General features: G+C 37.9%; 1 protein-coding gene and 1 pseudogene across 11 annotated transcripts in view; one reads left to right on the top strand and one right to left on the bottom strand.

Moving 5' to 3' along the window:
- Positions 1-14,212: 14,212 nt before the first annotated feature.
- NAP1L1 (nucleosome assembly protein 1 like 1) overlaps positions 14,213-26,632 on the bottom strand; it is a 38,937-nt gene continuing 26,517 nt past the window's right edge. For 4 of the 11 annotated variants that reach the window (XM_030819942.1, XM_030819948.1, XM_030819945.1 and 1 more), the window contains 9 exons: positions 23,984-24,112; positions 22,975-23,046; positions 21,785-21,924; positions 21,220-21,365; positions 21,106-21,125; positions 18,592-18,714; positions 17,816-17,845; positions 17,260-17,310; positions 14,213-16,521 (listed from right to left, as the gene is read on the bottom strand). In XM_030819942.1, the coding sequence (XP_030675802.1) occupies positions 16,486-16,521; positions 17,260-17,310; positions 17,816-17,845; positions 18,592-18,714; positions 21,106-21,125; positions 21,220-21,365; positions 21,785-21,924; positions 22,975-23,046; positions 23,984-24,112 (747 nt within the window). In that variant the 3' untranslated portion in view covers positions 14,213-16,485. Of the gene's footprint in view, positions 16,522-17,259; positions 17,586-17,815; positions 17,846-18,591; positions 18,715-21,105; positions 21,126-21,219; positions 21,366-21,784; positions 21,925-22,974; positions 23,047-23,983; positions 24,113-26,632 lie in introns of all 11 variants that reach the window. The other 7 variants (XM_030819943.1, XM_012500048.2, XM_030819950.1 and 4 more) reach the window with 3 other exon arrangements.
- Positions 25,240-26,340, top strand: LOC100594074 (annotated as a pseudogene).

The raw sequence follows: 26,632 nt of genomic DNA, 5'->3' as shown, positions 1-26,632 counted from the left end.
CCCTGGCTGCCTGACGACTCCTGCCGACGCTCACAGGGCACTGCGAGGCCATCCCCCGCGTCCCGCTTCTCCCCGGCCCGCGGGGCTCTCTGCTAACAGCCTCAGAAAGTGAGGACCGGGGCGCGGAGGCGGGGGCAGCCTCCAGGCAGTGCTGCCTCTTGGTTCTTGGGAATTAGCCCTGGGGATTCGCGCTGGGCTCCGAGAGCCCGCAGAACCAGCGTCGTGGCCTGGGCGAGCTGGGAGGCCGGGGCCGAGTCCCGCGAGTGTGCCTGCCCCGGACGCTTAGGTAAACAACTGAGCGCACAGAGGCCGAGAGGACATCGTGTCTTCCCACGCATTTTCGCTGACGGTCACTAAGTAGGTCTTCTTGGAAAGAGGGCGATTGTTCAAGCAATAGTGCGACTGTCGGGCTTGCCACGAGTGGAGAGGCGGACCCACGTCAGGTCGCATCTCGCCTGCTTTTTCTCGACCTCGACCGCAGGCGCTAACCCGTCTTCGGCTTTCTTCTTGACCCGTCCGTACGGTGTGCAACTCTTAATAACTCTCTACAAACCGGGGTAATATCCGGTGCTGAGATCCCACACTGCAAGGCGCAGTTCCAAACGCCTGGTCGTCCTCGCAGGTCCCTCTTTCCAAGGCCTAGCCAGATCTTGGTTTTGGAATCTCATTTATCTGTGACTTGGGGAATGCAATACCCCCAGCTCCCTCCTACTCCTACATTTAAACAATGCCTATAGAAGCCGCTTCCTGGGAAGTAAGGCATAACCGAGACCTAGCCTCCCGGTAGGGAAGTTCATCCGTTTAGTAAACAGCCCCAAATACGTGCGGACCCTCACGAGGATACGAAGAATTAAACCAGGGCTGGACAAGTCAGAGTGGGCCAAGGTAAGAGTTAGGGCTGCTCCTGTGCCCACACTGGAACAGATAGATTAGCTCATCCGCTAGTTGTGTGGCAAGAGCAAAGAATTCAAGAGGGGAAAAGTGAGAGGAGCTTAGAGAGCTAAGCAAGAATCGAATACTTTGTGTGTCATGGTAAGAAATTCGAAGTTAATACCAAGGTAATCATAACAAAGGACAACTTTTATACACGAGGGCGTCCTGAATATTCATCTAAGAAACAATGTCTGATCCAACGGGACAATCCAGCCAGCAATCCTGAGTCCCACCAAATTATGCTTGGCCAGCTTTCTAGCCTTCACATTGTTAATTTATTAGCAATCTTTTCATGAGAAAGGCAATTATTAAAATTACGTGGACTTCTAGTAAAATTATCTCAAAGATTTACAATTATGTATACCAATAACAAAAAAACTACATGTTTTCTGCTCCCCTGCCTTTGTAGGACAAGTGAGCATTCCAGAGAATTTCTACATGACCAGCTGTTCATTCTTTTAAGAGGATGACATTCTTCAGCTCATCTGGAAAGGATACTTCCTTTAAGTCTGTTATTCAGAGTCTCCAAGGGCAGGTGTAGTTGGGAAAGACATTTCATATGGAAAAACAAACTTGATAGGGTAAAAAAAATGAGATGTAATCTGGAGGCCCAAGTCATTTTCTTAGGAGAAACTCAAATGTATTTGGTGTTATCTAACCTGCAGTTTATCAGTCTGAAACAAATGCGTTCTACTCTCATTTGAAAATGTCCAAACAGCCACCAATTTTCAAAATCACCCATTTAACTAGAGACTTTAAAGCCCAGAATTTGCAGTTATGTATTTCAGAATGATTTAGTAATTTTGTGAGCAGCTCAGAGGTTAAGTCTACAATGTCTGACTATGGTGCATTATTGAAAATATCAGTAGTATAAGGATCCCGTAGATTGGTGATAACTTTGCTCTTAATTTGTTATTTCAACAGTCACCACCAACAGTTGGTGACTTAACAAATTAAGAGCATAGTTGCCATATGCTCATATTTGGCAAATATGTCAAAATGGCCATATTTGCCAATTTTTTAAGACAATAAATTCACAGAAAATGCATTACAGGAAATAAAAAAAAAAAAACTTTTGGGCCAGGCATGGTGGCTCACACCTGTAATACCACCACTCTAGGAGGCTGAGGTGAGAGGATCCCTTGAGCCCAGGAGTTTGAAACCAACCTGGGCTACATGGCAAGGCCTCCCTCTACAAATGTAAAAAAAAATTAGCCAGGTGTGGTGGCATGCGCCATGTAATCCCAGCTACTTGGGAGGCTGAGGTGGAGGACTCTTTGAGCCCAGAAGTTCAAGGCTGCAGGAGCTAGGATCGGACCACTATACAAGCCTGGGTGGCAGCAAGACCCTGTTTTAAAAAAAAAAAAAATTCAGCTGTATATGCAATGAAAACCTATAAGTCACTGAAAAGTTACTGAAGTTTAGAAAACTAGCCAACAAAATCATTGCTTTGGTAAACAAATTTGAAATGGCTAATTCAAAGTACATTTTACAGTTGGCAATATAAAGTTATCAGCAGCATGGGACAGTTCATTTTCTTCTCTTGGATAAAGTTTATCACTTGGCTTCAAGGACATCACTCAGTTTTCCTTTACATCTCCAGTGTCTCCTCTATGAGGTTCTTTCTCTTCTCTCCAAACTTTTAATGTTGGAATGGCCCAAGACTTTGTCTTTGGCTCTCTTGTTTATCTACACTCATTCCCTTGTTGATATCCAGTCTCATCACTTTTAATATCTATATGCCAGAGTCCCATATTTATACCCCCAACTTATAGCCAACTGCTTACTGCCGAAGAATAAACCACTGAGGTTAAAAATTAATAAACATACCAGGCAAGGGAACACTTACTAGTAAAGCCATTTACTGAGTAGTTCACTAGAGGTTTAAGTCTGAGGGGATTTTAGGTCATAGGAAAAAAAACTGAAAAAGAACACTCGGATGGTCAGAGGAGTCTGTAATTTATACACAATAGGTTATAACAAATTCCTACATGGAACTGCTCCAGTTTATAGGTTAGATAGAATTAACTATAGTGAAAAACAGCCTTCAGTTTTTATCTATTCCAGGCCAGTGAGTGCTACTGTAAGTTAAAAATTCTTCATTTACACTTCTCTACAGTATGGCTTGTGTAGTCTAAGAGAAATCAAACATGTGAATGAGCTCCCAAACTATTTTCCTCACTCTAACCTATTCTACCTGCAGCCCCCTTTCTCAGTTGACAGCAATCCTCTGTACAGATGCTCAAACTAAAAACCCTAGATCAGTACTGCCCTTACACCAGGCCAGGAAAGGCCCTTATCCAAGGCCCTGAGCTTTAGGATTGAGTGCTTTAGAGTCAAGATGACATGTCAATCCAGAAGGCATACTCATTCTGCACTACACTCTAGGTACTCAAGATCCCAAATACCCTGCCCAGAATAGCCCCGGCTGTTCCAGGAAATGCATTACATCATCATTGCATACACTGATGTGTTAGGGGGATGGGGCAGTTCGAATATACTGGTTATGGCATCCAAGTAAATGTGCAGAAGGCCCCTTGCCATACAGTTCAGAGCCGGGGTGGGAAGAAAAAGTAGGTGGCTCATGGGGTGAGGGTCAGCTCTGCCCCCAAGTTATATTCTGGCATAAATACAAACCTGGCTTCCCAGTTCTAATGAAAGTTTGTCAAGACAGGCACATTGGGCATATTTTCATTAAACTACTTTTAAATATTTAAACATATGGTATCTCCATTGTACTCTTGCCCCAGGCCTTCAAGTGTGTAGAAGCATGCCTGCCTTGTACTAATTTTTTTCTCTCCCAATATTTAATCTACACATTTAGTCAGGAAATCCTATTGGTTATGCCTTCAACTACATCTGGATTCTGTCCACTTCCTTCATTATCACCCTGATCCAAATCACCATCATATCCCCCCACTGGATTACTACAATGGCCTCCTAACTTGTCTCCCTGATTCTATCCTTATCTATTTTCAGCATAGCACTCAAGGTTATCTCCATCACTTTCTTCAAGTCTTGGCTCAACAGGCCTATCCTGATCACTCTCAAATGGTAGCCACTCAATTCCCCTTAATTTTTCCCATAGCATATATTATCTTCTAACATGCTACTCAATAATTTATTGTACCTATTGCTTATTTCTGTTCCCCTTCCTACTAGAATAGTATGCAAGCTATTCAAGAGGGCAAGGACCATTGTTTCTGATGTGTCCCAATCACCTAAAAAAAGTCTTGATACAAAGTAGATGCTCAACATAGGTAGAAATCTTGAATTGAATTAGAAGTCCATACCCATCATAAAAAGAATATCAATTTTTTCAAATGCTTTTGACAGATTTTTCATGATGCATCCTACTTTTTAAAATTTGAAGTGTAAGGACTTGAAATCTGCCCTACAAACATATCTCTGGTATACTTTTTAAATGGATAACTACATGCTAGGCCTCTCTGAATCTTAAATGCTTTTATAGTCAGACATCATCTAAAATAAATCCCACAAACCTTTTCCCAAGCAACATGCAATTTAATATTGTGAGAGGTGTTTATATAAACTAGCATCCTACTGTTTTCTAGTAAGAGTATTCAGAAGCACGAGAAACACAGTAATGGAACTGAGTTGGTAAGTTTCTTACTTGGCAGTTACATAGTCAAACACTTGATTAAAAGTCCATTAATCAATACTGGCTTAAAGACATGTAACAGAACTTGGAAAGTTATTAAGTGTTTAATTCATAATGATTACAAAATTCTGATCTGTAAACTAATTTGCAATATACAGTAGAAACTCATGACAATGATCATTATTAAAGATTTGGATACACCAAAGGTCAAACATCTTTCAAGAAAAAGTTAAAACCCAGTAAATTATGAACATGTCATGTTACCCTCATCAGGGTATAAAAGATAACCAAGGCTGGGTGCAGTGGCTCACGACTGTAATCCCAACACTTTGGGAGGCTGAGGCAGGCAGATTGCCTGAGGTCAGGAGCTGGAGACAAGTCTGGCCAACATGGTGAAACAAAAAACAAAAACAAAAAACAAAACGAAACAAAAAAAAAACGCGCCTGTAATCCCAGCTACTCGGGAGGCTAAGGCAGGGGAATTGCTTGAGCCAGGGAGATGAAGGTTACAGTGAGCCAAGATCGCACCACTGCACTCCAGCCGGGGCGACAGAGCGAGACTCTGTCTCAAAATAAATAAACAAATAAATAAATAACCAAATAGTCCCACATTCAGAGTGCAGTTTAGACTTCTTAGCCTTATTTCATCTTTGAAGTACTATTCAGAAGAAATATTCTAGATTCTAGTTTCCAAAAGTCCTTGAGTTGAAAACGTTAAGTATTAACACAGAACTATCCAGACTTCTTAGGTGGGTGTCCAGAGCTGCCTTCCTTTTCGCCTTAGTAGTTGATGAACTGATGCCTCCTAGTGACCAATCTGTGTAACAGCTTAAAGCAAGTGCTTTCTAAGAGTGCTTAGCGCTATTTTTTTTTTTTTAACTGTAGTACAACCTACTTGTGGATCCAAGCACCGTCCATCAGCTGTCTCCGTCCTTTCTGTTCTGTCAGCAGCCTAATTCAGTTCTCATTTCTCTCATCTAAGTTCTTGGGTGGCCCAATCACCTGATCCATACTCACACACACGGCCTTCAGTTTTACTCTTAAAACATGACAGAAAACTTATATTCGCCTCCCATTGTATACAACATTCCAATTCCTTACCCTTGCATGGCAAGCCCTCCACAGAATGGGTCCTACTTATTCTGACTCTCCTTCCACTCAACCTTAAGCGAGTGCCAGTCATACATCTCCTTGTCCTCGCGGCCTCCAATTTACCTTCCCAAATCCTCTGTAACCTTTCATTCTTCAAAGCCCTATTCAAATCCCAGATTTCCTCTGGCTGAGTTAATTCCTTCCTAATCACTTCAAACTCTGATGAGTAGTTATCCGATTTTCACATGTCTATTTCACTAAATATCCAAGATCCTGGATGAGTGTTTTCGCCATTGTACCTAACGGAGAGCTGATTGACAGCACTTAAACTGAGGGGAAATGACTAACGTTTTGTCTGGAAATGTATTGATATTATTCAAAACGGGCAAGCAGGCTATCTTATTGAATATTAACAAGTAACCAGGGAGTCTGATTATTTGTAAACTTGTTATGGTAATATTAGCTTTTAAGTGACAAACGAAAACATGGAACTGGATGAAACGGAGCAGAGGAAGGTAATCCAATGAAGGAGGCTGACAGAACCAGTATTATGTTGTCACAAAACTGCAGTCACTCAAAAGTGTTGATATTCTGGCTCTGGGTCTTTGGGGTGACAAGATACCCCAGTAACTAACAGTGGAAGCAATCCTCTATCCTCACTTAAGAGCCCAAGAACACCTACCACCTTTCCTAAGTATGCTTCTACTCTGAAACCCAGTAAATGCAACCCGTTGTTTGCAACTCAAATATGACAGTCACTTGGGCAAATACCTCCATTTAAGGAACTAAATTCCAAGGATATTTCCCTCTTTTGCTGTCATTTTTCCATTGCCACAGAACACACAGCCTGAGGACATAGGCTGTTCAATTTGATCACTACTGATCTCTGTAAAAAATAAAAAATCCAGTAATGGGCAAAGACCTTTCTTAAGTGATAGAGGACATATAGCAGTGAGTGTAGACAATTCCTCCCAAAAACATGAGAATAAAGAAGAAAGGTGGTAGTGGTGTTACTTTAGAAGAGGAACTTAGGCTTCAGAGCGGGTAAGTTTCATTACAGACAAGGTAATCTAAGAGTAAAAGGGAGAAAAGAATTCTGTGGGATAGCCACTCAGAAAGGTGGAGTAACACTTTTACAAAAGACAAAATCCAGGAAATGTTTATGGCAAGCTTGTACGTTGCCACTAAACCTACCAGAAAAAGCAAATCTCATTAGAACCGCCCCCATCACAATTTGTAACTACCTAAATAAATCACTGTCGAGTGACAATGAGCACCCCTTAAACAGGTCAGAAACCAGAAAGTTTTTGTTTCTAATGGGATTTCACTTACACTTTTAAGTCACTGTCTCAACCTCATTTGTGCATGCATGGCTCTGAGAAAGGTTATCATGCAAAATGAAATAAAAAGCCTTGGGCAAAGTAGGACTCCAATCATAATTAATCCTTTTGGGCCGTAAAGAAAATTACTTTTCTTAGCCCTGTTCACTTATTTCTGAAATGTAGTTATTTGCTTTATGTTCCAGGATATCCTTGATCAAATAATCCTTTTCTAAATCAACTTATTTCGACATACGTGGCCAATGTGGCTGTCATCCTAACCTCCCTTGGCATTCACACCCAGCTCTACTTTATTTACTACCCTACTTTTAGCACTGTAAGCATAAACCGTAGGTTCTTCTTTTTACAGAAGAGGTTGGATGCCAGTAGCCTTTAGCCTCCTTCAGCCCATCCTGTACCTTGAAACTGGACATGATGTATAGAGCCCCAGCAGCCACTTGATAATAAACCAACTTGCCAAAAAGTAGAATGAAAGTCTGCCTGAGAACCATGAAGCTCCCGTATCAGTCCCAGAGTCTGTGTCTAAGCCTAAGAAAAAACCCTGTGTAAGCCATATTGTATTGGGGCTGTGTTATACAACATTATAATAAACACAAACTCTTCAGGGCAGGGGAGAGAAAAAGGAAAGATTATCTCAATATTGTTTAAAATGAAATCTAGATTAACTCTGGTCTCTAAAATATTTCATCTCTGAAAGCTCCAGCCTAAAGAACATGCTTATTTAACCACTAGTTGTGTGACAGAAATATCTACAAGGCAGTGCAAAGTGTAGGGCCATCCAAATGCTGGCTCCAACACAAATCAACTGTGTCATTGTTAAAAGTTACTTAACTTCTATCCTTACGCATAAAAAGGGAATTAATATCCTCAATCAAGTATGATTAAGGCATTATTTTTATTATCTTAATGTTAAACGAACATTTAGTTCTCCCCAAATTGCTGATTAATACAGTAAACTGAAATCCCACTAGTTTAAAACTATACATGGAATAGCAATGAAGTTTTTCTCAAAACCTCTCAGTCTAGTTACATTATATCCAACTTTTGAAAACACGTGTACTTAATGGTCACCTTATACATACCACTTGAGGTTCCTTTACCGATCAAGCTTGACATTTTTGTCTGAAGGAGTTCACTACATATTTATCTGGAAATTAATTGTCCAGCTATAATTCAAGTAAAAGATTCCAAAATGATGGGGAAAAGCATACGTTCTTCTCCCTGAACAGGCATACAATATGTAATTTAAGCTTTGATGTCTTTGGTCATTTTGGAAAATGACTGCAACAAACTAAGCCCAGTCAGAAAAATTTTGCTTGTTTTAAGCCATTAAGTTTTGGAGGTTGTTTTGTTACACAGTACTAGGTAACTGCAACGATTGATATGCCTTCTCTTGACTTTAAAAAACAACTAAGTTGACTCTTGAATATCAAATTTGAACTAAGAGGGTCCACTTACACACAGGTTTACTTCTGTCTCTACCACCCCTGCGACAGCAAGACCCCCCCTCCTCCTCAGCTACTCATGAAGGCAATGAGGATTGAGACCTTTATAATCCAGTTCCACCTGAGTAATTACACACACACATACACACACACACACACACACACACAAAACAGTTTCATTCTGTTGCCCAGGTTGGAGTGCAGTGGCACTATCTCAGCTCACTGCAACCTCCACCTCCAGAGTTCAATCAATTCTCTTGCCTCAGCCTCCCGAGTAGCTCGGACTACAGGCACACACCACCACCACGTACAGCTAAGTTTTGTATTTTTAGTAGAGGCGGGGTTTTGCCATATTAGCCAGGCTGGTCTCGAACTCCTAACCTCAAGTCACTGGCCCGCCTCAGCCTCCCAAAGTGTTGGGATTACAGGCATGAGCCACCACACCTGGCCATAATATATTTCCAATTCCTTAACATTTTCTCTAGCTTACTTTTTACAGTATATAATACACATAACATACAAAGTGTGTGTTAAATGACTTATTGGTAAAGTTTCCACAGTAGGCTATCAGTCAAGTTTTGGGGGAAATCAGCTTATACACAGATTTGACTGAATGAAGCTGGGGCCCCTAGCCCCTGCATTATTAAAGGGCCAACTGTCTACACAATCCAGCTTTGTTTCATTGGTTTTCTCAATCTACAGGAATATGACTACAAAAGGCCTTAGAGACTGAGCTACTGAAAATCAATCATTCGACTTGCTACACAGTCCCACACAGGATTATGGTTGGTACATTGAATGGGTCTAGATAAATCCTAACTGACCTATACATCCAAAACTTTACTGTACACTTACCAAGTTCCAAGCCCAGTGGTGGAAATTAGGAAACTCATTAATGAGCAAGTATTTCTAGAATATTTTGAACTGGTTCAAAACCAGTTCAGATTTATAGAACCAAAGAGTAGGTACTGATGAAAAGGAGATCCTATGTTGAACTAGTAAAACGCATGCACAAAAGCCCAGTAGCAGAAGTAAAAGAAAACGCAGCCAAGCAGAGCTGAAATAGTGCAAATGCAGGTTAAATACGCTGGGCTGTTCATCTCCAAGTTGCTGTGAAGTGGCTAAGTCCACTCACCAAGCCAAAACAATAGCAAAGATAACAGGTCCAGTCTCTAGTTTTGAAATCCATAGTTAAGTGCGGCAACTCCCACTTGTAATCACAGCACCTCAGGAGGTTGAGGTGAGACAACCACTTGAGCCCAGGAGTTAGACACTAGTCCGGGCAACACAGTGAGAATCATCTCAAAAATAATAAAAATAAAACTGTGTTGACTGGCCTAATCCAAGTCTAAAATCACATCTGATCTCAAGACAGACACCCATGTCACATCCAGACCAGTGTCCAGGGCTTCAGGTAAATGTTGGAGATAGAAGGGATAGCCTGAATAATGACAATTTGGGTATTCTGAAGCATGAGAAATCCAAATATATAGCGATACTTCATTTCGTTTTACCCTAGATCACTTCTGGATTCTGCCAAAGGCCAAAGAAAGTAAATTAGCATATGAAAACACATGTATTAAAATAATACAAGAAAGGAATGAGATGAGATTTTCCAACCTAGCTGACTTCAGGTTAAGGTCAATTTTTTTGTTTTTTACAACATGTAAAATTTTCAGAACGAGGCATACCTTTAATTTTATTATCTAGTCTTAGTCTCAGTGTTCTTATGTACACTGAGTAATGCATCCCTTATCTAGGAGGAATTTTGCCTTTGAACCAAGAAAACCCCAACTAGTTCAGAAATGAAGTTCTAAAACCAATTTAAAAAGTAATCCCAATCACAAATTTTAGGTTTTCTTATGTTTAGGAAGTGCTCATAGGCTCTAAGTACTTTTGTTTCCTTATTAATGTTCACCACAATCTTTCGCAATACAGATGAAAACACTGATGCCGAACCAACAGGTGGTAGACAGACTCTAAAGCCTGTGTTTAAAGACATTACTACCCAAAGACACGACTTGTATTCTCATACATATCCATTAAAATTTGATGGCAGAGACATTTGTTTAGGGGCTGAAAAGTTTTAGTCTAAAACTAGATCTCCATTTTTATTCATGGATTCTTATTCCTATAGAGCAACCACATCTACTTTCCTAGTTGGATCAACTGATTCCACTTATTTGAAGATAATTACAAATATGGAGGGTAGTAGCAGTAGGAAAAATAACATTGTCTGATTCAACTTCAAAGTATCCACTGTGCGTTCAGTTTTTATGATACATGTACAAATTTTCTTTCACCTGAAAGGCCCTAGAAATACCCTGTAAAGAGCACATCCAGCAACTGGACTTAAGTTTCTAAGTAATACTCCCTATTCTAAGAAGCCAGCAATCCTTGGAGAAATGGCCCATTCCAGGGCTGAAACAGAAAACGCCTATAAGACTAGAAAACTTTTTGAGCCAAAAAGTACGCTGATAAAGAATATACTGGAATTCTTTCAACTATTTTCAGAGTTGAAGGAAAGCCGTAATAGTGATGTTACCCCAAAACACCAATCTGGAGTTTTGACTAAGGGGATTCACTGCAGATAAAACTTTATTCAGCGATTTTTTTAAAGCTTTTGTTCTTGGCTAAGTAAATTATCTTAACAGCTCTCTAACAGCATCTTGTTCACTGCCGCTGTCATTTAACCTACTTTTTCAGTTGCATATATGACCCTGAGGCCTTTACTGGCCCCTGGGGCCCATCTACCTCAAATGTTCTGACCTTCAAATGGCTGACTTGGTCTATCAATCATGTCTTCCTTTAAAAATTATCTTTCAGCCAGGTGCAGTGGCTAATGTCTGTAATCCCAGCACTTTGGGAGACCAAGATGGTGGATCACCTGAGTCCAGGAGTTCGAGACCAGCCTGGCCAACATGGTGAAACACCTCTCCTCAACAAATGTAAAAATTAGCTGGGTGTGGTGGCATGTGCCTCTGATCCCAGCTACTCGAGAGGCTGATTGCAGCAGTGCACTCCAACCTGGGCAAATGGAGTAAGACCCTGTCTCAAAAAAAAAAAAAAAAAAAAAAAAAAAAAAAAAAATTCTACCATGAAATGGTCATCCTTATCCTCACTTGAAATACTCTTGTAACAGGTGGTTCCAGTGTTTTAAACCCATTAAAAGGACTTCCACAGCTAAACTTTCTATGGACTGGCCACTTGTATTTCTACCTGTATTTCCAGTTATTTCAATTCCTTGAATGTGGCCTGAATTGTTCTGTTCTGGGACCTTCACCTGTATTTCCTCCTCTTCCTCCACCTGCACTGCTCACCGCTTAGAGGCTCTTCCTCTCACTTCACAAATTCCTACAGATTCTCAGAATCTCAGCTAAAAGCTCTCATAAAAATTTTGAGCATTCTGGTAGAAACTATTTTACAACCTCATGAAATTTACCAGAGCCGCAATTGCCTAATACATTATGAATGATAAAATTATGAATAAGACCTTCAACTCTGGATATGAGATCTGTCGACTTCTGGCACTCACGTGTTTAATCACACATTCCTAGTTCCTTCTTTTTGGCTTTAAGTTTAAAACATGTAAGAAAGTGGCTGGGCGTGGTGGCTCACGCTTGTAATCCCAGCACTTTTGAGAGGCCAGCACTTTGAGAGGCCGAGGTGGGAGGATCACTGGAGGTCAGGCGGTCGAGACCAGCCAGGCCAACATGGTGAAAACCCATCTCTACTAAAAGTACAAAAATCAGCTGGGCTCAGTGGCGCATGCCTGTAATCCCAACCACTTGGAATGCTGAGGCACGAGAATCGCTTGAACCCGGGAGCTGCCGTGAGCTGAGATCATGCCACTGCACTCCAGCCTGGGCAACAGAGCGAGACTCTATCTCAAAAATAAAAATAAATGAATAAAACATGTAAGAAACTAAAAAGCAATGCTTTTATGTAATATTTTATCCTGGGTTTCAAAATAATAAAACTCAGTTTGTTCTAGGATCCACAAAACTTAAAATGCCCAATTTCCCATAGGAAAATTAAACAACCAGACTGACTTATTTCCCGCCAGCAATCTACTATTTCTAAATACCCCATTTCTTCTTTTATTCAGACTCTTGGCTTGAGGATGACATGGTCGGGCCTCAATAAGCCCACTGTAAGTCAAAAACATAAGTAGAAGATGCGTTTAATACCCCAATAAACTCATAAAGTTGAAGTCTTAAGTCAAACCATTATAAGTCAGGGACTTTCTGTACTAAGATTTTAGTGAATAACTTAATTTTTGTAAACTGGAAAACCTGACAATATGATGTCAAAAGGAAGAAACACAAGATGCAAAGCATACTGTATTTTTGAAAATATAATACATCAATCAAAATTTCTTATGAATAAATACTTATCCTTGAGTAAAATAATTTCATATACCAACAAAGATGTTTCCATTTCCGTAAAGTCATGTAAGTGATCCTCAATCAGTCCAAGAACTTGGCTTTTTATCCAGGTTATATTTTAATATCTGGAGTTTTAATCCAGCATACAAAAATCACCAGTATACATCTATTAAGTTAACTGCAGTATTATTTCACCATCACCATTTACATGTACTTTTCAGGTATCAGAGACTTAGTGCTTTAAGTAGCAAATTACCTAAATTATGAACACATATTTCCAAAAACAAAATCAAGCCCATAATTACCAAGTATATATGTACAGTGCAGATTAAAAAAAACTGTATTAGCATATATTTCTCTTTTCTAAAGCTCCTATGAAGAACTTACGTGCTTCTGCACTATCAATCTATTCTGTACATTTAAAATAACATTTGTTTTGATTTAAAGTCAAAAATATAAACACTTAAATTTTTGTTAAGACTAACCCATAAAAAAGGACTCCAATTTTAAACCAATCCCTGAAACCAAAGCATTCAAATATTTGAATATTAGTTCAATATTTCTACATAGCACGATAAGATTTTCAGTTACTCAAAGTTTTGTCTTTATTTTTAATAATGGGAATGGCCTACAATTACAATAAACAGTTAATTCAGTTATCTTAGGGGCCTTACCATATCATTAACCTACTCACACAACCAGAATATTTTTATGAAAGTTAATATATCCTTTCCTGTTTAAGTGTGCTAAAACAGAAATAGAGGTAGAATCCCATTTTTCTTAAGTACCACTCTATAAGCCAATTCCACACAATTAAGGTATTTTTGCAATCTAAAATAGTGATGCTAATACTGCTTCAGTAAGCTAGATTTACTAATTTAAGAATCTTAAGAAATTATATACGTGGCTTTCAGACATCCATGTTAAACTATCAACTAATCAATTTGTGGAATTTGTGGAACACTTACCATACTTGAGTGACCATAAAGCAAACAACACTAAAATTTTTTCTAATCAGTTTTCTTTATAAGTGATTATATGATATTTCACCATTTCTAACAGGAAAAAATGAGACTTACTTGGCAGTCTGCATGGGCTGCTGGAAACTACAATCAGAGTGTAAAGGCAAATCTTAAAATGTCTCAAAAATGTTTGTAGATAACTCAGAATAATAACTCAGAATATAATCTATTGGGAACTATGGAATTCCATTTTAGTCTTCAAATAATAAACTCCACTTAGCAGGGATTGTGAGGTTGCTCTTAAAATTATATATTTACAGAACATAGTGGCCTCAGCACAAAATAGCTCACTCTAGACATCACTACTCTCCACTCTTCAAAAAAAAGTATATACATTCATTTAAAAAAAAAACACCCAAAATATCACCAGTACATTTTATAAAATTAAATCCAAATTTTATTAAGGATTTCAGGTTACATACTTCAAATTTCTAGAATGGAATGGAATCATTTTGGAACTGGAAAAATGGCATAAACACTGACATCCCTTAATACTTCAATTTTATAAAGAAAATTCTTCTGCAAACCACATCCCCTTTATGTAACAGGACTAGGTATTATCTACACCTTCACTTTGGCAATAGCTATTTCCTAAAGAATGAAAAAGATGATTTTGCTACTTCAGTTCATTAAAAATGGGATTCTATCTTTAAAGTTCAGAAAAAGCTGCATTTTGATGAACTATGGTTAAAAAAAAAAGCACAGTGTCTAATCAAAGCAAAGGAAATCATTTTGAAAATAAAGAGAAAAAAGCTATTATAATTGGTTAAGGATTTCCAGTAGTAAGTTAAAATCTCAGGAGAGGAATGGATAGCACTACAAACAATGTGTTCACATTCCAAGACCTTAACACTAACTTCTCAAAAAGGAAGTTTTCATTACCTCTAAAAATGAATTCAATGCAATTTTATTAAGAGCAGGAAATCTAGACCTTCCTCTAATGACAATCCAATAATCCACCCTCATTGTCGTCAAAAAAAAAAAAAAAAAAAAAAAAAAAGTTCAACCCCAAAATTAACAGTAATTAGCCTGAGGTATTGTAAATGTGGCTCTACAGTCTGAAATCTAATGGCATCTTTTGTCAAAAATAGTCTTATTTCCACTTTAAGTCTCATGACTACAATACTATAGTGCTATCCCTGTAGTATTTACAATACAGTCATCAAAAATATCTGAAAACAAATCTTAGACCTTGTGAAATAGTGCATCCATCCACTTCTATAAAAATAGGAGCCACACAAAGATCTAAAAAGAGTGCTGACTGCCCAGATCCAGAACAGAGGTACTTAACCTTTGCTTTCCAGTTTAGTTATCAAAGCATGGTGTGAACAAAATGCTGAGTGTCACACTGGCATTACAAATAGGCCCAAAATTTTGAGCTTTTAACAAGATTGAGAAAGATTATATGAGATTTAACTCAATATGCCTTAACACATCCATGAGGTAGTTAGGTAAACAGTACTACCCATTTTAATACACAGTAAACAGAAGCATGGGTAAGTGACATACTCATACTTTAAGCAATAAGAATTAGAAGAAACCATAGAAGCCTGGGGCTTTCTCTCTAGCTCTAACCCAAAGAAAATGAACTTGAATTTTTTTTTAAAAAGAAAACAGCATCAATCACTTAAGATTTTCTTCCTTTTTTTTTTTTTTACACTTGCTTATTAGTATAGTATCTTGTTCCAAAGCTGGTACCCTTTTCTTCAACAATGTGGTAAAAACTGAGTATAACCCTTAATTCAAGGTAGGCCTCTGCTTCTACCTGAATTGGTACAAAATTAAGACATTATCTTGTAAGAACTAAAATTGTATTTGAAATTTTTATTTTAGGCTGCAAAAACAAAAACAAGCAAACAAACAACAAATAACTTCAAAATAGGCTTGTCAAATGATGTAAATTCATCCTTTCCAGGGAAGCAGAAGGTAGACCCTACCACAAAGAAAAGATGCTTAGTTAATGGAGGTTAAATTTAAAAGTACAGTTAAATTCAGGCTAACTTCTGAAAATCCTGTTTTATTCACCTCACTGTGGTACCAGTAACTATACTGAGTCAGGTTACTTTACAGTTAACTATGTCACCTAAAACACAGTAATCCATTAAACACTCTAATACAGTTATTGGGTGTGGTCATACTGGAAATTCTTAACCATATAGTTGTCTTGCCAATTTTTTTTTTAAACAATAAATTGTCTTAGTATAAGTCACTGCATTTCTGTAACAAAGTAATGAAAGGCACAGCTAATCCAAGCGGACTTAACCCTATTCAACAACCAGCTGAAAAAATACTTTGGTTCTTCAAGGAAAAAATTACGAAAAAAAAAAAAAAGTATTTCCTTTAACAGTTGTTAATTTTCATAGCTGTACTCCAAGAGCTACATAAAAATATTCCAGAAGAACCAAATTATGTAGCAATGAATGAACATGCATGACAGAATTTGTGCATTCAACATATCTGGCAGAAAAACTAGTTAAAACGCTAGGTAGAACAAATTGGTCTTTAAAATATCAGTTTCCTGTCCTTTAAAAAAAAATTACCTAGTCTACCAAGAAAATACAAAAACAATAAGGCTGTAGTAAATAAGAGTTGTGTTTAGGCTATTACAGTGCAGGTTATCCTCAAGGCCACATACATCCTGCTTCACTGCTGCTTGCACTCTGCTGGGTTTTGATCCTTCTGTTAAAGGAAAACAACAAGTCAATCTATCTTCTTCTACCTGCTTCAGTGAATTTCTCAATAGTAATTACTGCCTTAATTATAACAGTAGCTCACTGTTGTCAAAAGAAATGGTATAGGACAATGGTGGTAAATTATTTATTTTATTAGCAAGTCACTGAAATGCTAAAATCAAGCTCAAACTTCACACTGTAGAATTAACTCCATAAAATGTGACACATGCTAAACCATAATCTTAAAAAAATAAAGTTACCAAGCAATTTATGTTAGGTATATTACCAATCAGCTTTGCTTTTGCTAATCCTAATATAACAAATTCTCAGGAATAATAGACTAGGACTGTCAGGGACTGAGTAAGAGTAGTTGGAAGGATCTAACAAACTGCACTGCTCCCCAGTTCCCAAACACTCCTACAACCAGATCTTTTAAAAACCTCTGTTTATTTTCTAATGCTTAAAAACTGTTAAAAATTTGTCCCATTAAAATAGAATCCTAGGGTTCACTGTACCTGAAACTATAAAAAGTACAAAGTCCAAACAAAAAACAATGTTTTTTAGAAAAAGGTCCACTGAAATTATGTGTACTGTTCAAAATGCCAGTGGGACTGAAAAAAGAAAGTTATCCAGTCAATAGGCTTTATTTATTAAAGACTAACGGAGAGAAACTTGATACTCAGAAACACCAACTCTTACTTTAGCTATCTTAAATTTCATAGAAAGCAGCACTAATTTTGCTCACCTTTGGGTCATAGTCTGGATCATTTTCCTCATCTCCTTCTTCTTCCCCTTCCTATATTAAAGTTCAAAATGCATCCATGAAGTATGTACATAGTAGGTAAATTGGCTCATAATGTAGGGAAAATTTAATACAAGTTACTCTACGGATCAACAGATTTTCATGATTACAGAGTTTGATGATAATACAATTTAATTTGAAAGCTTCTAATATGAAAAATTTCCCAACACAACTTGAGACATCCAGACAGCTTTTATTGAAAATAGTTACTGCAGCCAACGTTGGAAAAGTTTACTGCAGCTTTTGACTTCTTCAAAGAGCTGATAACCCTGCAGCAGAACAAAATTATTTGAAATAAAAAAATGTTGCTGAGTTTTGCAATTTATTTATTGAAACCTTATACATACATTGTTTGGCTGTAGAATTCTAAAATCATGTTTTCCAAAATGTTTTTATCCCAAATCACAGAATGATTATAGCAAAGGAATACATAAGTCATTCAATTTGCTTCTCAATGTGTTAACCACAGAGAATTATTTGCTCATTTGGTAAACATTACCTCATCCGCTTCTTCACCTTCTTCATCATACTGAAAAGGAAAAACAGCGTTAAGTGTTGAGTGAATGTAACACACATTTCAGAGTAGCATCAGTAACATTTATCACTGTATAAACTAGTGTCTAAAAAGAGAAAACCTACTTTCCTATCAAGGGGCTGATTATAAATTAAAACACATAGTAGCTGCAAGAATCACTCAGCTCACTGCCAATTTATAAAATTAAAGAACGGAGTACAATCATGTGGATAAAGTGGATGATCAGACAAGTATTACTGTAAATATTACTCCCCCCTACACTTAAATGTGGAATGCACTGTAAGAAAAGGACCTAAAGCCTACTCTAAACATTGCCGTTGAGCAATAAACATATTCAAAACATCTATATGCAACCTAATCTTAACCTAATCATCATTCAATACTACCTTGAATAGAAATTCTATGCCTCCCAGTAAATGTTTTCTTGTGCACTAAAAAAAGTCCTAGTTCTGTGAAGTCAAGGCAAGGGCATAATAGATCTATAGCACTAACCAAACATAAAAAAGTTTCATAACTCAGAAGAATCTTATTAGCAGAAAATTAAAAGCTAAGATAAATGAATCCAAAAATCCTAAGGAGACATATTTAAAACCCAGAAAAGCTATATACAGAACATCAGTAATTAGCCTAATTTTGAATTATATTATGTCCTGCTTCTTAAAAACTAAACTAATCTGTTACCAATTCTGACCACTATACCCTCACCCAATTATTTCTTTGCAGGATTCAAATTCACTTACATCATCATCATCATCTTCAATAGCTTCTCCAGTAAAATATAACACTGATCTTGGGATTATACGCTCACGTAAAAAGTGACCAATTTCGAAGTCTGCAGCAAGGATAGCTTCAGCATCATCATCCTATTTTTAAAGGAAAACAAAAGCAGAAAATTTAGGAATAACTGTGTTACTTAATTTGGCACATGTAAGACTCTTAGAGGCTGAGTGTGATGGCTCACACCTGTAGTCCCAACACTTCAGGAGGCCAAAGTAGGAGGATCACTTGAGCCCAGAAGTTCGAGAGCAACCTAGGCAACATAGTCAGACCCCCGCGTTTGTACAAAAAATCAACAATTAGCTGGGCAGGGTGGCACACGCCTGTAGTCTCAGCTACTTGAGAGGCTGAGGTGGGAGGACTGCTGGAGCCCAGCAGCTTGAGGCTGAAATGAGCTGTGATCACACCAGTGTACTCTAGCCTGGGCAACCGAAAAAAAAAAAAAAAGATAGACTCTTCAGTTTAAATTATATGATGAAGGGAGAAATGCTTAACTTTACTTTTTACTTTCCATGATTTTTCTCACACCATGTTAACAAATGATTTGTCATTTTTAAATTTCCTTAATAACTTTTCCAAGTTTTTAACAAAAAGAAAATAAGCTAGCAGGCCAGTATGCATACTAAGATAAATTGTGAAGAATAAAAATTAGAACTGCTTAGTTTTTGCTGGTTTAAACATAAATACATAAAAGCAACTGTTACATGTCCGCAACTTTCCTTTTAAAATATTATTGAAAACACCAAATAGAAAAAAAAAAAAAAACCCTTGGGTTACTGTTAATATACAGTTATTGTTAATATTGTTAAGTATATAGCCAATAGCAGGACATAATAAACAACCACAGAGGATCACTTTATAGTTCCTAAAAGACAGTACCCAAACAGTTGTACAGTTTTAAGTCTACTAATCCCAAATGAGACAGTCCCAGTTCAGAAAGACAATATACTAACTAAATCAGGTGCCCCTAACACTTTTCTTTTTTAGAGACACGGTCTCGCTATGTTGCCCAGGTTGGCCTCAAGTGATCCTTCCACCTCCGCCACCAGAGCAGCTGGGACTACAGGTGCCTGAAGCTGTACCTGGCTTAGGATTTCTATTTAATGGCAAAACACATGGCAAAAGTGGGTCTGACATTATTCACAATTAAAATAATCCCACTTTGGCCAGGTGCGGTGGCTCACGCCTGTAATCCTAGCACTTTGGGAGGCCAAGGCAGGCAGATTACCTGAGGTCAGGAGTTCAAGACCAGCCTGGCCAACATGGTGAAACCCCGTCTCTACTAAAAATACAAAAATTAGCGGGTTCAGTGGCGCGTGCCTGTAATCCCACCTACTCGGGAGGCTGAGGCAGGAGAATTGCTTGAACCCGGGAGGCAGAGGTTGCAGTGAGCGGAGATCACGCCACTGCACTCCAGCCTGGACCACAGAGCAATACTTCATCTCAAAAAAAATAATAATAAAATAAAATAATCCCACTTTAAGTTCTACAATACTAAACAATGAGCACACCCTCTGTGAATTCCATGAATGTTTGAGTCAACAACATAATCTAATAAATAAAAAAGTCCAAAAGGGGGGTGGGGAGGAATTCAAACCACAGGTGGAGGTTTTCTATCCTTAACTAGACTGTTTTGTCATCATCAATATTTAGTAACAAAAAAAAAAACCAGAACTTGAACACAAACTCCAACCCATCCACTGATATGAAAATAGTGTGATGCTCTATCTTAATACTTAAAGTAGTTTTTCTCACCTGAAATTCACATTGCTTTATGTTCTCTTTTTTTGTCCTATAAGCCAAGCCAGAAATACTTACTTTTGCCTTTTACAGATTTGTTCTAAGTCTTAGCCAAGAGTATTCCAATTCAAAAGTATTCAGTTTAGGTTAATTTCTAATTCCATATATGTACAAACTATTTAAACTATCTCAGTTAATTTAAATTCAAAAACATGCCCAAAAGAAAACCAAATTCAAAACATACCTGCCATACCTTGCATGTATAGACTTTAAGGTTGTTCCTCAGTTCAGTCTATATGGCAGGAACATTTCATGTTCTTTGCCATATGCCATATATGTGAACATACTTAGTCACAATATGAAACCATATTTACATTGGAGTAACAAATTCAGGAATGAATTCGAACCATAACGTAGTTAGGAATATAACAGTATATGACTTAATATATTCTGGTTTTACTAAGGAAGACAATAGTTTTGAAAAGTTAAATCCCTCATAGCAATATGTGTAAGTTTCAAAAGAAAAGAAAACCTTAAGCTTTTTATCTCAGCGTTTCTCAGTAGAGGCACTGATACCATTTTGAATGGAATTATTTTTCATATCCAAAAAGTCTGCCCCATGCATTGTAGGCCTCAGAACTCAATGTAACAACCATCCCACTCTCCACTTTTGAAATTCAGTGCTTTAATTTCAAATATACTTAACAATTCAATAAACATGTAAAAATTCAACTTACCAGATCTCCACTCTCAGGAACTGCAAAATTGAGAAAAGAAATTACAATGAATAAGAAGCTAAACAATGCTTTTTATAAAACAACCATTAATACTTAAGCTAAAACATTATTTACCTTCAGGAGGGGCAAAAAAGTTAAAGAAAGAGTCATTGGAAACTGTTTTAGTCACAGTACGAACTGTCCCACGTCCCTTGTGTTTCTGCTTCTTCTTAATAGTTTTCAAAGTGACATTCTTTCCTTTTTTCCAATCTATCTGACACCTTGCAAAACAAAGAAAAAAAATATATTACAATTGACAATCTTTCAACTGCTAAACTTTTAGAAGTAAATGTTCTACTTAGATTTCAAATTTTAGAAGAGTGAATTGCTTCAAATGTTTTCTATAGCAGTATAAAGGGAAAAATTTTATTTCTAAGCGAATATTTAAAATAAACATATTTACAATTAGCACAAACACATAGTATAATTTAAAGAAGCATTCCTTTGCAGAAATATATGTGAGACAGTCATGGGTCCAAGGAGAATTACAGGAAAATTGATAAGCACTTTTCAGAAAACATATTACCAAAATGTTCAGAGACAGACTATGTACATATGAAACTGAAAATAACCAAGTATACAAATCAAGTATAACAAAAACAGAAAAAACATTTTGTTAAGGTAGTAAAATTAAACTCACCCTGTACAACCCATAATTTCTGGTCCATCAAAAGAAAAGGGATCAGAATCATCTGGTTCTGACCTCATCCTGTATGTCTTTGTCAGCACTTCATTTGTAAAATATTCATTGGGTTCAAAGTGAAATTCTAAGACAAAACTCTGGGGAGAGGAAGCATAAAAATCAGTTAAATACCTACCTCATACATTTTTTCTACTCTGAAATACAATCTTCTTCTTTTTGAGACTGAGTCTTGCATTGTTGCCCAGGCCGGAGTGCAGGGGCACAATATCAGCTCACTGCAACCTTTGCCTCCCAGATTCAAGTGATTCTGGTGCCCCAGCCTGCCAATTATCTGGGATTATAGGTGTGTGCCACCACACCCAGTTAATTTTTGTATTTTTAGTACAGACAGGGTTTCACCATGTTGGACAGGCTGGTCTTGAACTCCAGACCAAGTGATCCACCCACCTCGGCCTCCCAAAGTGCTGGGATTACAGGCATGAGCCACCGCACCCAGCCATGAAATATTTAAGAATGGGACAGACTGTCAGATGAGACCCAAATTATGTTAAAATCAAAAAAATTACGTTAAAATCAGGATGAGGTACAAATTGAACTGAATAAAACTTAGTTTCAATTTACAACTATTAAATAATTAACATGTTTACACGACAGGCAAGGCATACCTGAATAAAGTGACCATGTTGTCTCCCCTACTCTCCAACTACCAGAGGAATCAGACTTTTAAATAGTAGACTAAACGTGAACTTGACACAGAAAAAGCCCAACCTTAAGCATCTACAGCCTATATTCTTAGTAGTTTTGCTCTTAGTTGACATTAATACTGGTGGTTTGGTGGACAGCTTGTTGGCTGATCTTTCCTTATTAGGGAGCGGGCATCCTCTAACATCAGTTTTGTGTAATTCCCAAGCTCATGCCTTTTAATGCAGAAAAAGTACTTATTCATGTTCCCTTAGCATTATTTTTATCCACTTATCCAGGAACAAGGATTATCTGTGTTTCAAACACAGTATATGTTCAGAAGGAGGAAAAGGAATAAATACTGCCTCACAATTAGCAGCATCCAAATATTTATTCACTATAACAAAGAGTACCAACCTTACCCTTGAATGTTATCTTTTTAAAAGCTTCTATTTATCTACCTGTAAGCATGTTACAAAATTACAAATATTTCAAAGTTCTTTTACCATAGGCTGGCCAGCATCTGAGAACTTCACTTTAATATCTTTCAGGTGCTTCAGAATAGGTTCATCGTGTTCCTTCAAATTAAAAAAATAATAAAAATGAATAACATGGCATTCGAGGACTGTGTTCTGTTACTACACAGACACCAGCTGACTGAGATATAATATATTTTAAAGTAGTTTTGTATAGCAGTTATGAACCTTAAGACTTATTCTCCAGGTTACGGCTTATACTAAAGCTAATTTATACTGTAGTTCTACTGCCACTGGTAGAGAAAAAGTGTCCAAATAGACAACTAAATCATTATATAGGTTGAAAAATTCAAAATCAAGTCTAAATAAGGCATATCTACTTTAAAAATGTTTCCTGATTGTAATCGCTGCCTTTTCCAGCTGCTTGTCCCCTTCCTCCTGGTCATTCCTTTTCCACTTTGCTAAAGTAGAATTGTAATAAGCAGTAATTGTGTGGAGATCATTTCTTTTTCACATGTAACTTCCAACAATGACAAGACAGGGCAACATGTACTACTACAATGTAGAGGGTAGGGGCTCACTCAAGAAATGCTTGAGGCAGTTTCCCAAAGGTGACAACTGTTATCGTTTGCTAGAGAATGTAACCACTGTGAATGAGTTTAACATCTTTATGGTATTCTTTTAAAATGCAAATTTATCCTGGAAGAGTTAAGGGAATTGCATAATTGCAGCTATAAGATTCACTTTCCCATCATACTTCCATACTAAGTATGTAAAGACAAAAGGCACAGGGTTATGAGAAAACACCAGTCGGTAATGAGCAATTATCAATGGGACCATTATCTCATTTTTTAAAATAAACTGTAATTTATTTGATTACATTAATCAAAGCTGTAATTTCCCTTCTACAGACATTAGTTATTTCAAAAGTAAGCAATCATTCTAAAAAGATCAACACTGAAGAGAACAGTGATCACAGCCATTTAAACTTCAAAGGTTTACCCTTCTAAGTAAATGGTATGTTTATGAATAAAATTACCTGAACCATATCACTGAGCAAGTCAACATTCTTAAAAACAGTTAACCAAAATTCAGGAATTCCTTTGGGATCTTCTTTTTCTTCATCCTTTTTCTCATCTTCAATCTTGGCCTTTTCTTTCAATTCCTCCTTGATAAGTGACAGCAAACATTATTTAATACATAGATTAGACCTCATGATAAAGTAGCAAAGGTATAAAAACCAAAAAGCACAGTCACCAGATACTACCTTCAAAGTTCTAGTCTGTGTAAACACCGCCATTGCCCATAACAAACCTTAATCCCATCAAAATTACTGCTACCACACCCCTCCAAAGAGAACCACTAAGGTGACCAAGATGTGTAGGAAAAACCATTTTAGTAAAAAAAAAAAAAAAAAAAAAAAACTTAAAAACTAATTAAAAATGAAGACTTAAGCATAATAAACAAGAAAAGCAACAGAAATACTAACTTGGTCCAATGTCTCACCCCATGGTGTTCTTAATCAAAACATTATATTCTCTTTACCAAACAACATAAAATAGCAATGCTAGAGAGGTGGATCACGTAACACAGCACTGAATGTGTGTCACAGCTCTGCCATTATTCATTGTGGGCAAGTCACTTAGAAGCCTCCATGTCTTCACTTGAAAATGGCAACAATCCTCAGCCTATCATGAAGTTCAAAAAAAAAAAAAAAGTTATAAGGAATCTACAAACTAAAAACTGTAAGCCAGGTGCAGTGGCTCACGCTTGTAATCCCAGCACTTTGGGAAGCTGAGGGTGGGTGGATCACTTAAGGTCAGGAGTTGGAGACCAGCCTGGCCAACATGATGAAACTCCATCTCTATTAAAAGTACAAAAAACCAGTCAGGCATGGTGGCGCACGCCTGTCATCCAGTTACTGGGAGGAGGAGGCAGAAGAATTGCTTGAACCCAGGAGGTGGAGGTTGCAATGAGCCGAGACTGTACTCCAGCCTGGGCAACAAAGACTCAAAAAAACTATAAAAATAGGCTGGGCACAGTGGCTCAATGGTTCAAGCCCATAATCCCAACAGTTTGAGAGGCTGAGGTGCAAAGATTGCTTGAAGCCAGGAGTCCAAGACCAGCCTAAGCAAGAAGACTCTGCCTCTACAAAAAAATGTAGATTAAGCCGGGCATGGTAGCTTCAGATAGTCCTAGCAACTTGGGAGGCTGAGGTGGGAGAATAGCTTGGGCCCAGGAATGAGCTGCAGTAAGCCAAGATCATGTCAGTGCACTCCAGCCTGGGCAACAGAGCAAGTCCCTGTCTTTTAAACAAAAAAACTATAAAATGTAAGGAAATAATGACTTTTTGAGTACAGATGGTGATGCCAGGTTGAATAACAGCTCATCTGCATTATCATTCTTACAAAAAGGAAAAATATTTCCTAGGTATAAAAATACAACTGATGCTCTAGGGAGGCCCTGGCCGAGGAAACGAGTTGCATTTGTCAGTTCAGCTGGCAATAGTGGCAGGAGCGGAGCTGGCGGGGCCTGTGCAACCGCCTGGGTTTGTGAAATGGCTGCTGACATTTCTGAATCCAGCGGGGCTGACTGCAAAGGAGACCCAAGGAACAGTGCCAAGTTAGATGCTGATTACCCACTTTGAGTCCTTTATTGTGGAGTCTGTTCATTACCAACAGAGTACTGTGAATATATATGCCTGATGTTGCTAAATGTAGACAATGATTAGAGAAGAATTTTCCAAATGAATTTGCAAAACTTACTGTGGAAAATTCACCCAAACAAGAAGCTGGAATTTGTCAGGGTCAAGGAACAGCAAGGGAAGAGGAGGAGAAGAAAAAACAGAAGAGAGGTGGAAGGGGTCAAATAAAACAAAAAACAAAGACGGTACCACAAAAGGTTACTATAGCCAAAATTCCCAGAGCAAAGAAGAAATATGTGACAAGACTTGTAGCCTTTAACTTTTGAAATTGATCTTAAATCACACAAAGATTTTTTGCTCAAAAATTCTCCTGTGGTGCCTCAGTAACAGACGAGGATGAAATTATCATTCAAGGAGACTTTACAGATGACATAATTGAGGTCATTCAGGAAAAATAGCCAGAAGTAGATGATGACAGCTTTGAAGATCTTGGAGAAGAAGTGAATTTGAAAATTTGTCTGTAGTTAATGGCCTGAACTGACAGTTGATATGGCCAAAGGGAGAGAGGCCTTTACATATATACATATATTCTACAGTAGAACTGTAGACTGCCCTCGTTCTTGGCATTTTCACTGTTCTGTACAAGGCTGCTTATTTTTTTTATTGCCAAAGTCAAATAAACAGGAGAGACTGTCATGCTCATACATGAATGGAATTTAGTCAAATAAAAAATTTTGGTCATTTGGTACTTTTTTTTTTTTGAGACGGAGTCTCACACTGTCGCCTGGGCTGGAGTGCAGTGGCGCGATCTCGGCTCACTGCAACCTCAGCCTCCCGGATTCAAGTGATTCTCCTGCCTCAGCCTCCCGAGTAGGTGGGATTAGAGGCACCCGCCTCCACGCCCAGCTAATATTTTGAATTTTTAGTAGAGACGGGATTTCACCATGTTGGCCAGGCTGGTCTCAAACTCCTGACTTCGTGATTGGCCCACCTCGGCCTCCCAAAGTGCTGGGATTACAGGCATGAGCCACAGTGCCTGGCCTT

The sequence above is a fragment of the Nomascus leucogenys genome, chromosome 10, assembly GCF_006542625.1.
Source record: "Nomascus leucogenys isolate Asia chromosome 10, Asia_NLE_v1, whole genome shotgun sequence".
Classification (NCBI taxonomy): Eukaryota; Metazoa; Chordata; class Mammalia; order Primates; family Hylobatidae; genus Nomascus; species Nomascus leucogenys.
The sequence above is the reverse complement of the archived record's forward strand: the minus strand, read 5'-3'. Positions and strand labels throughout refer to the sequence as shown.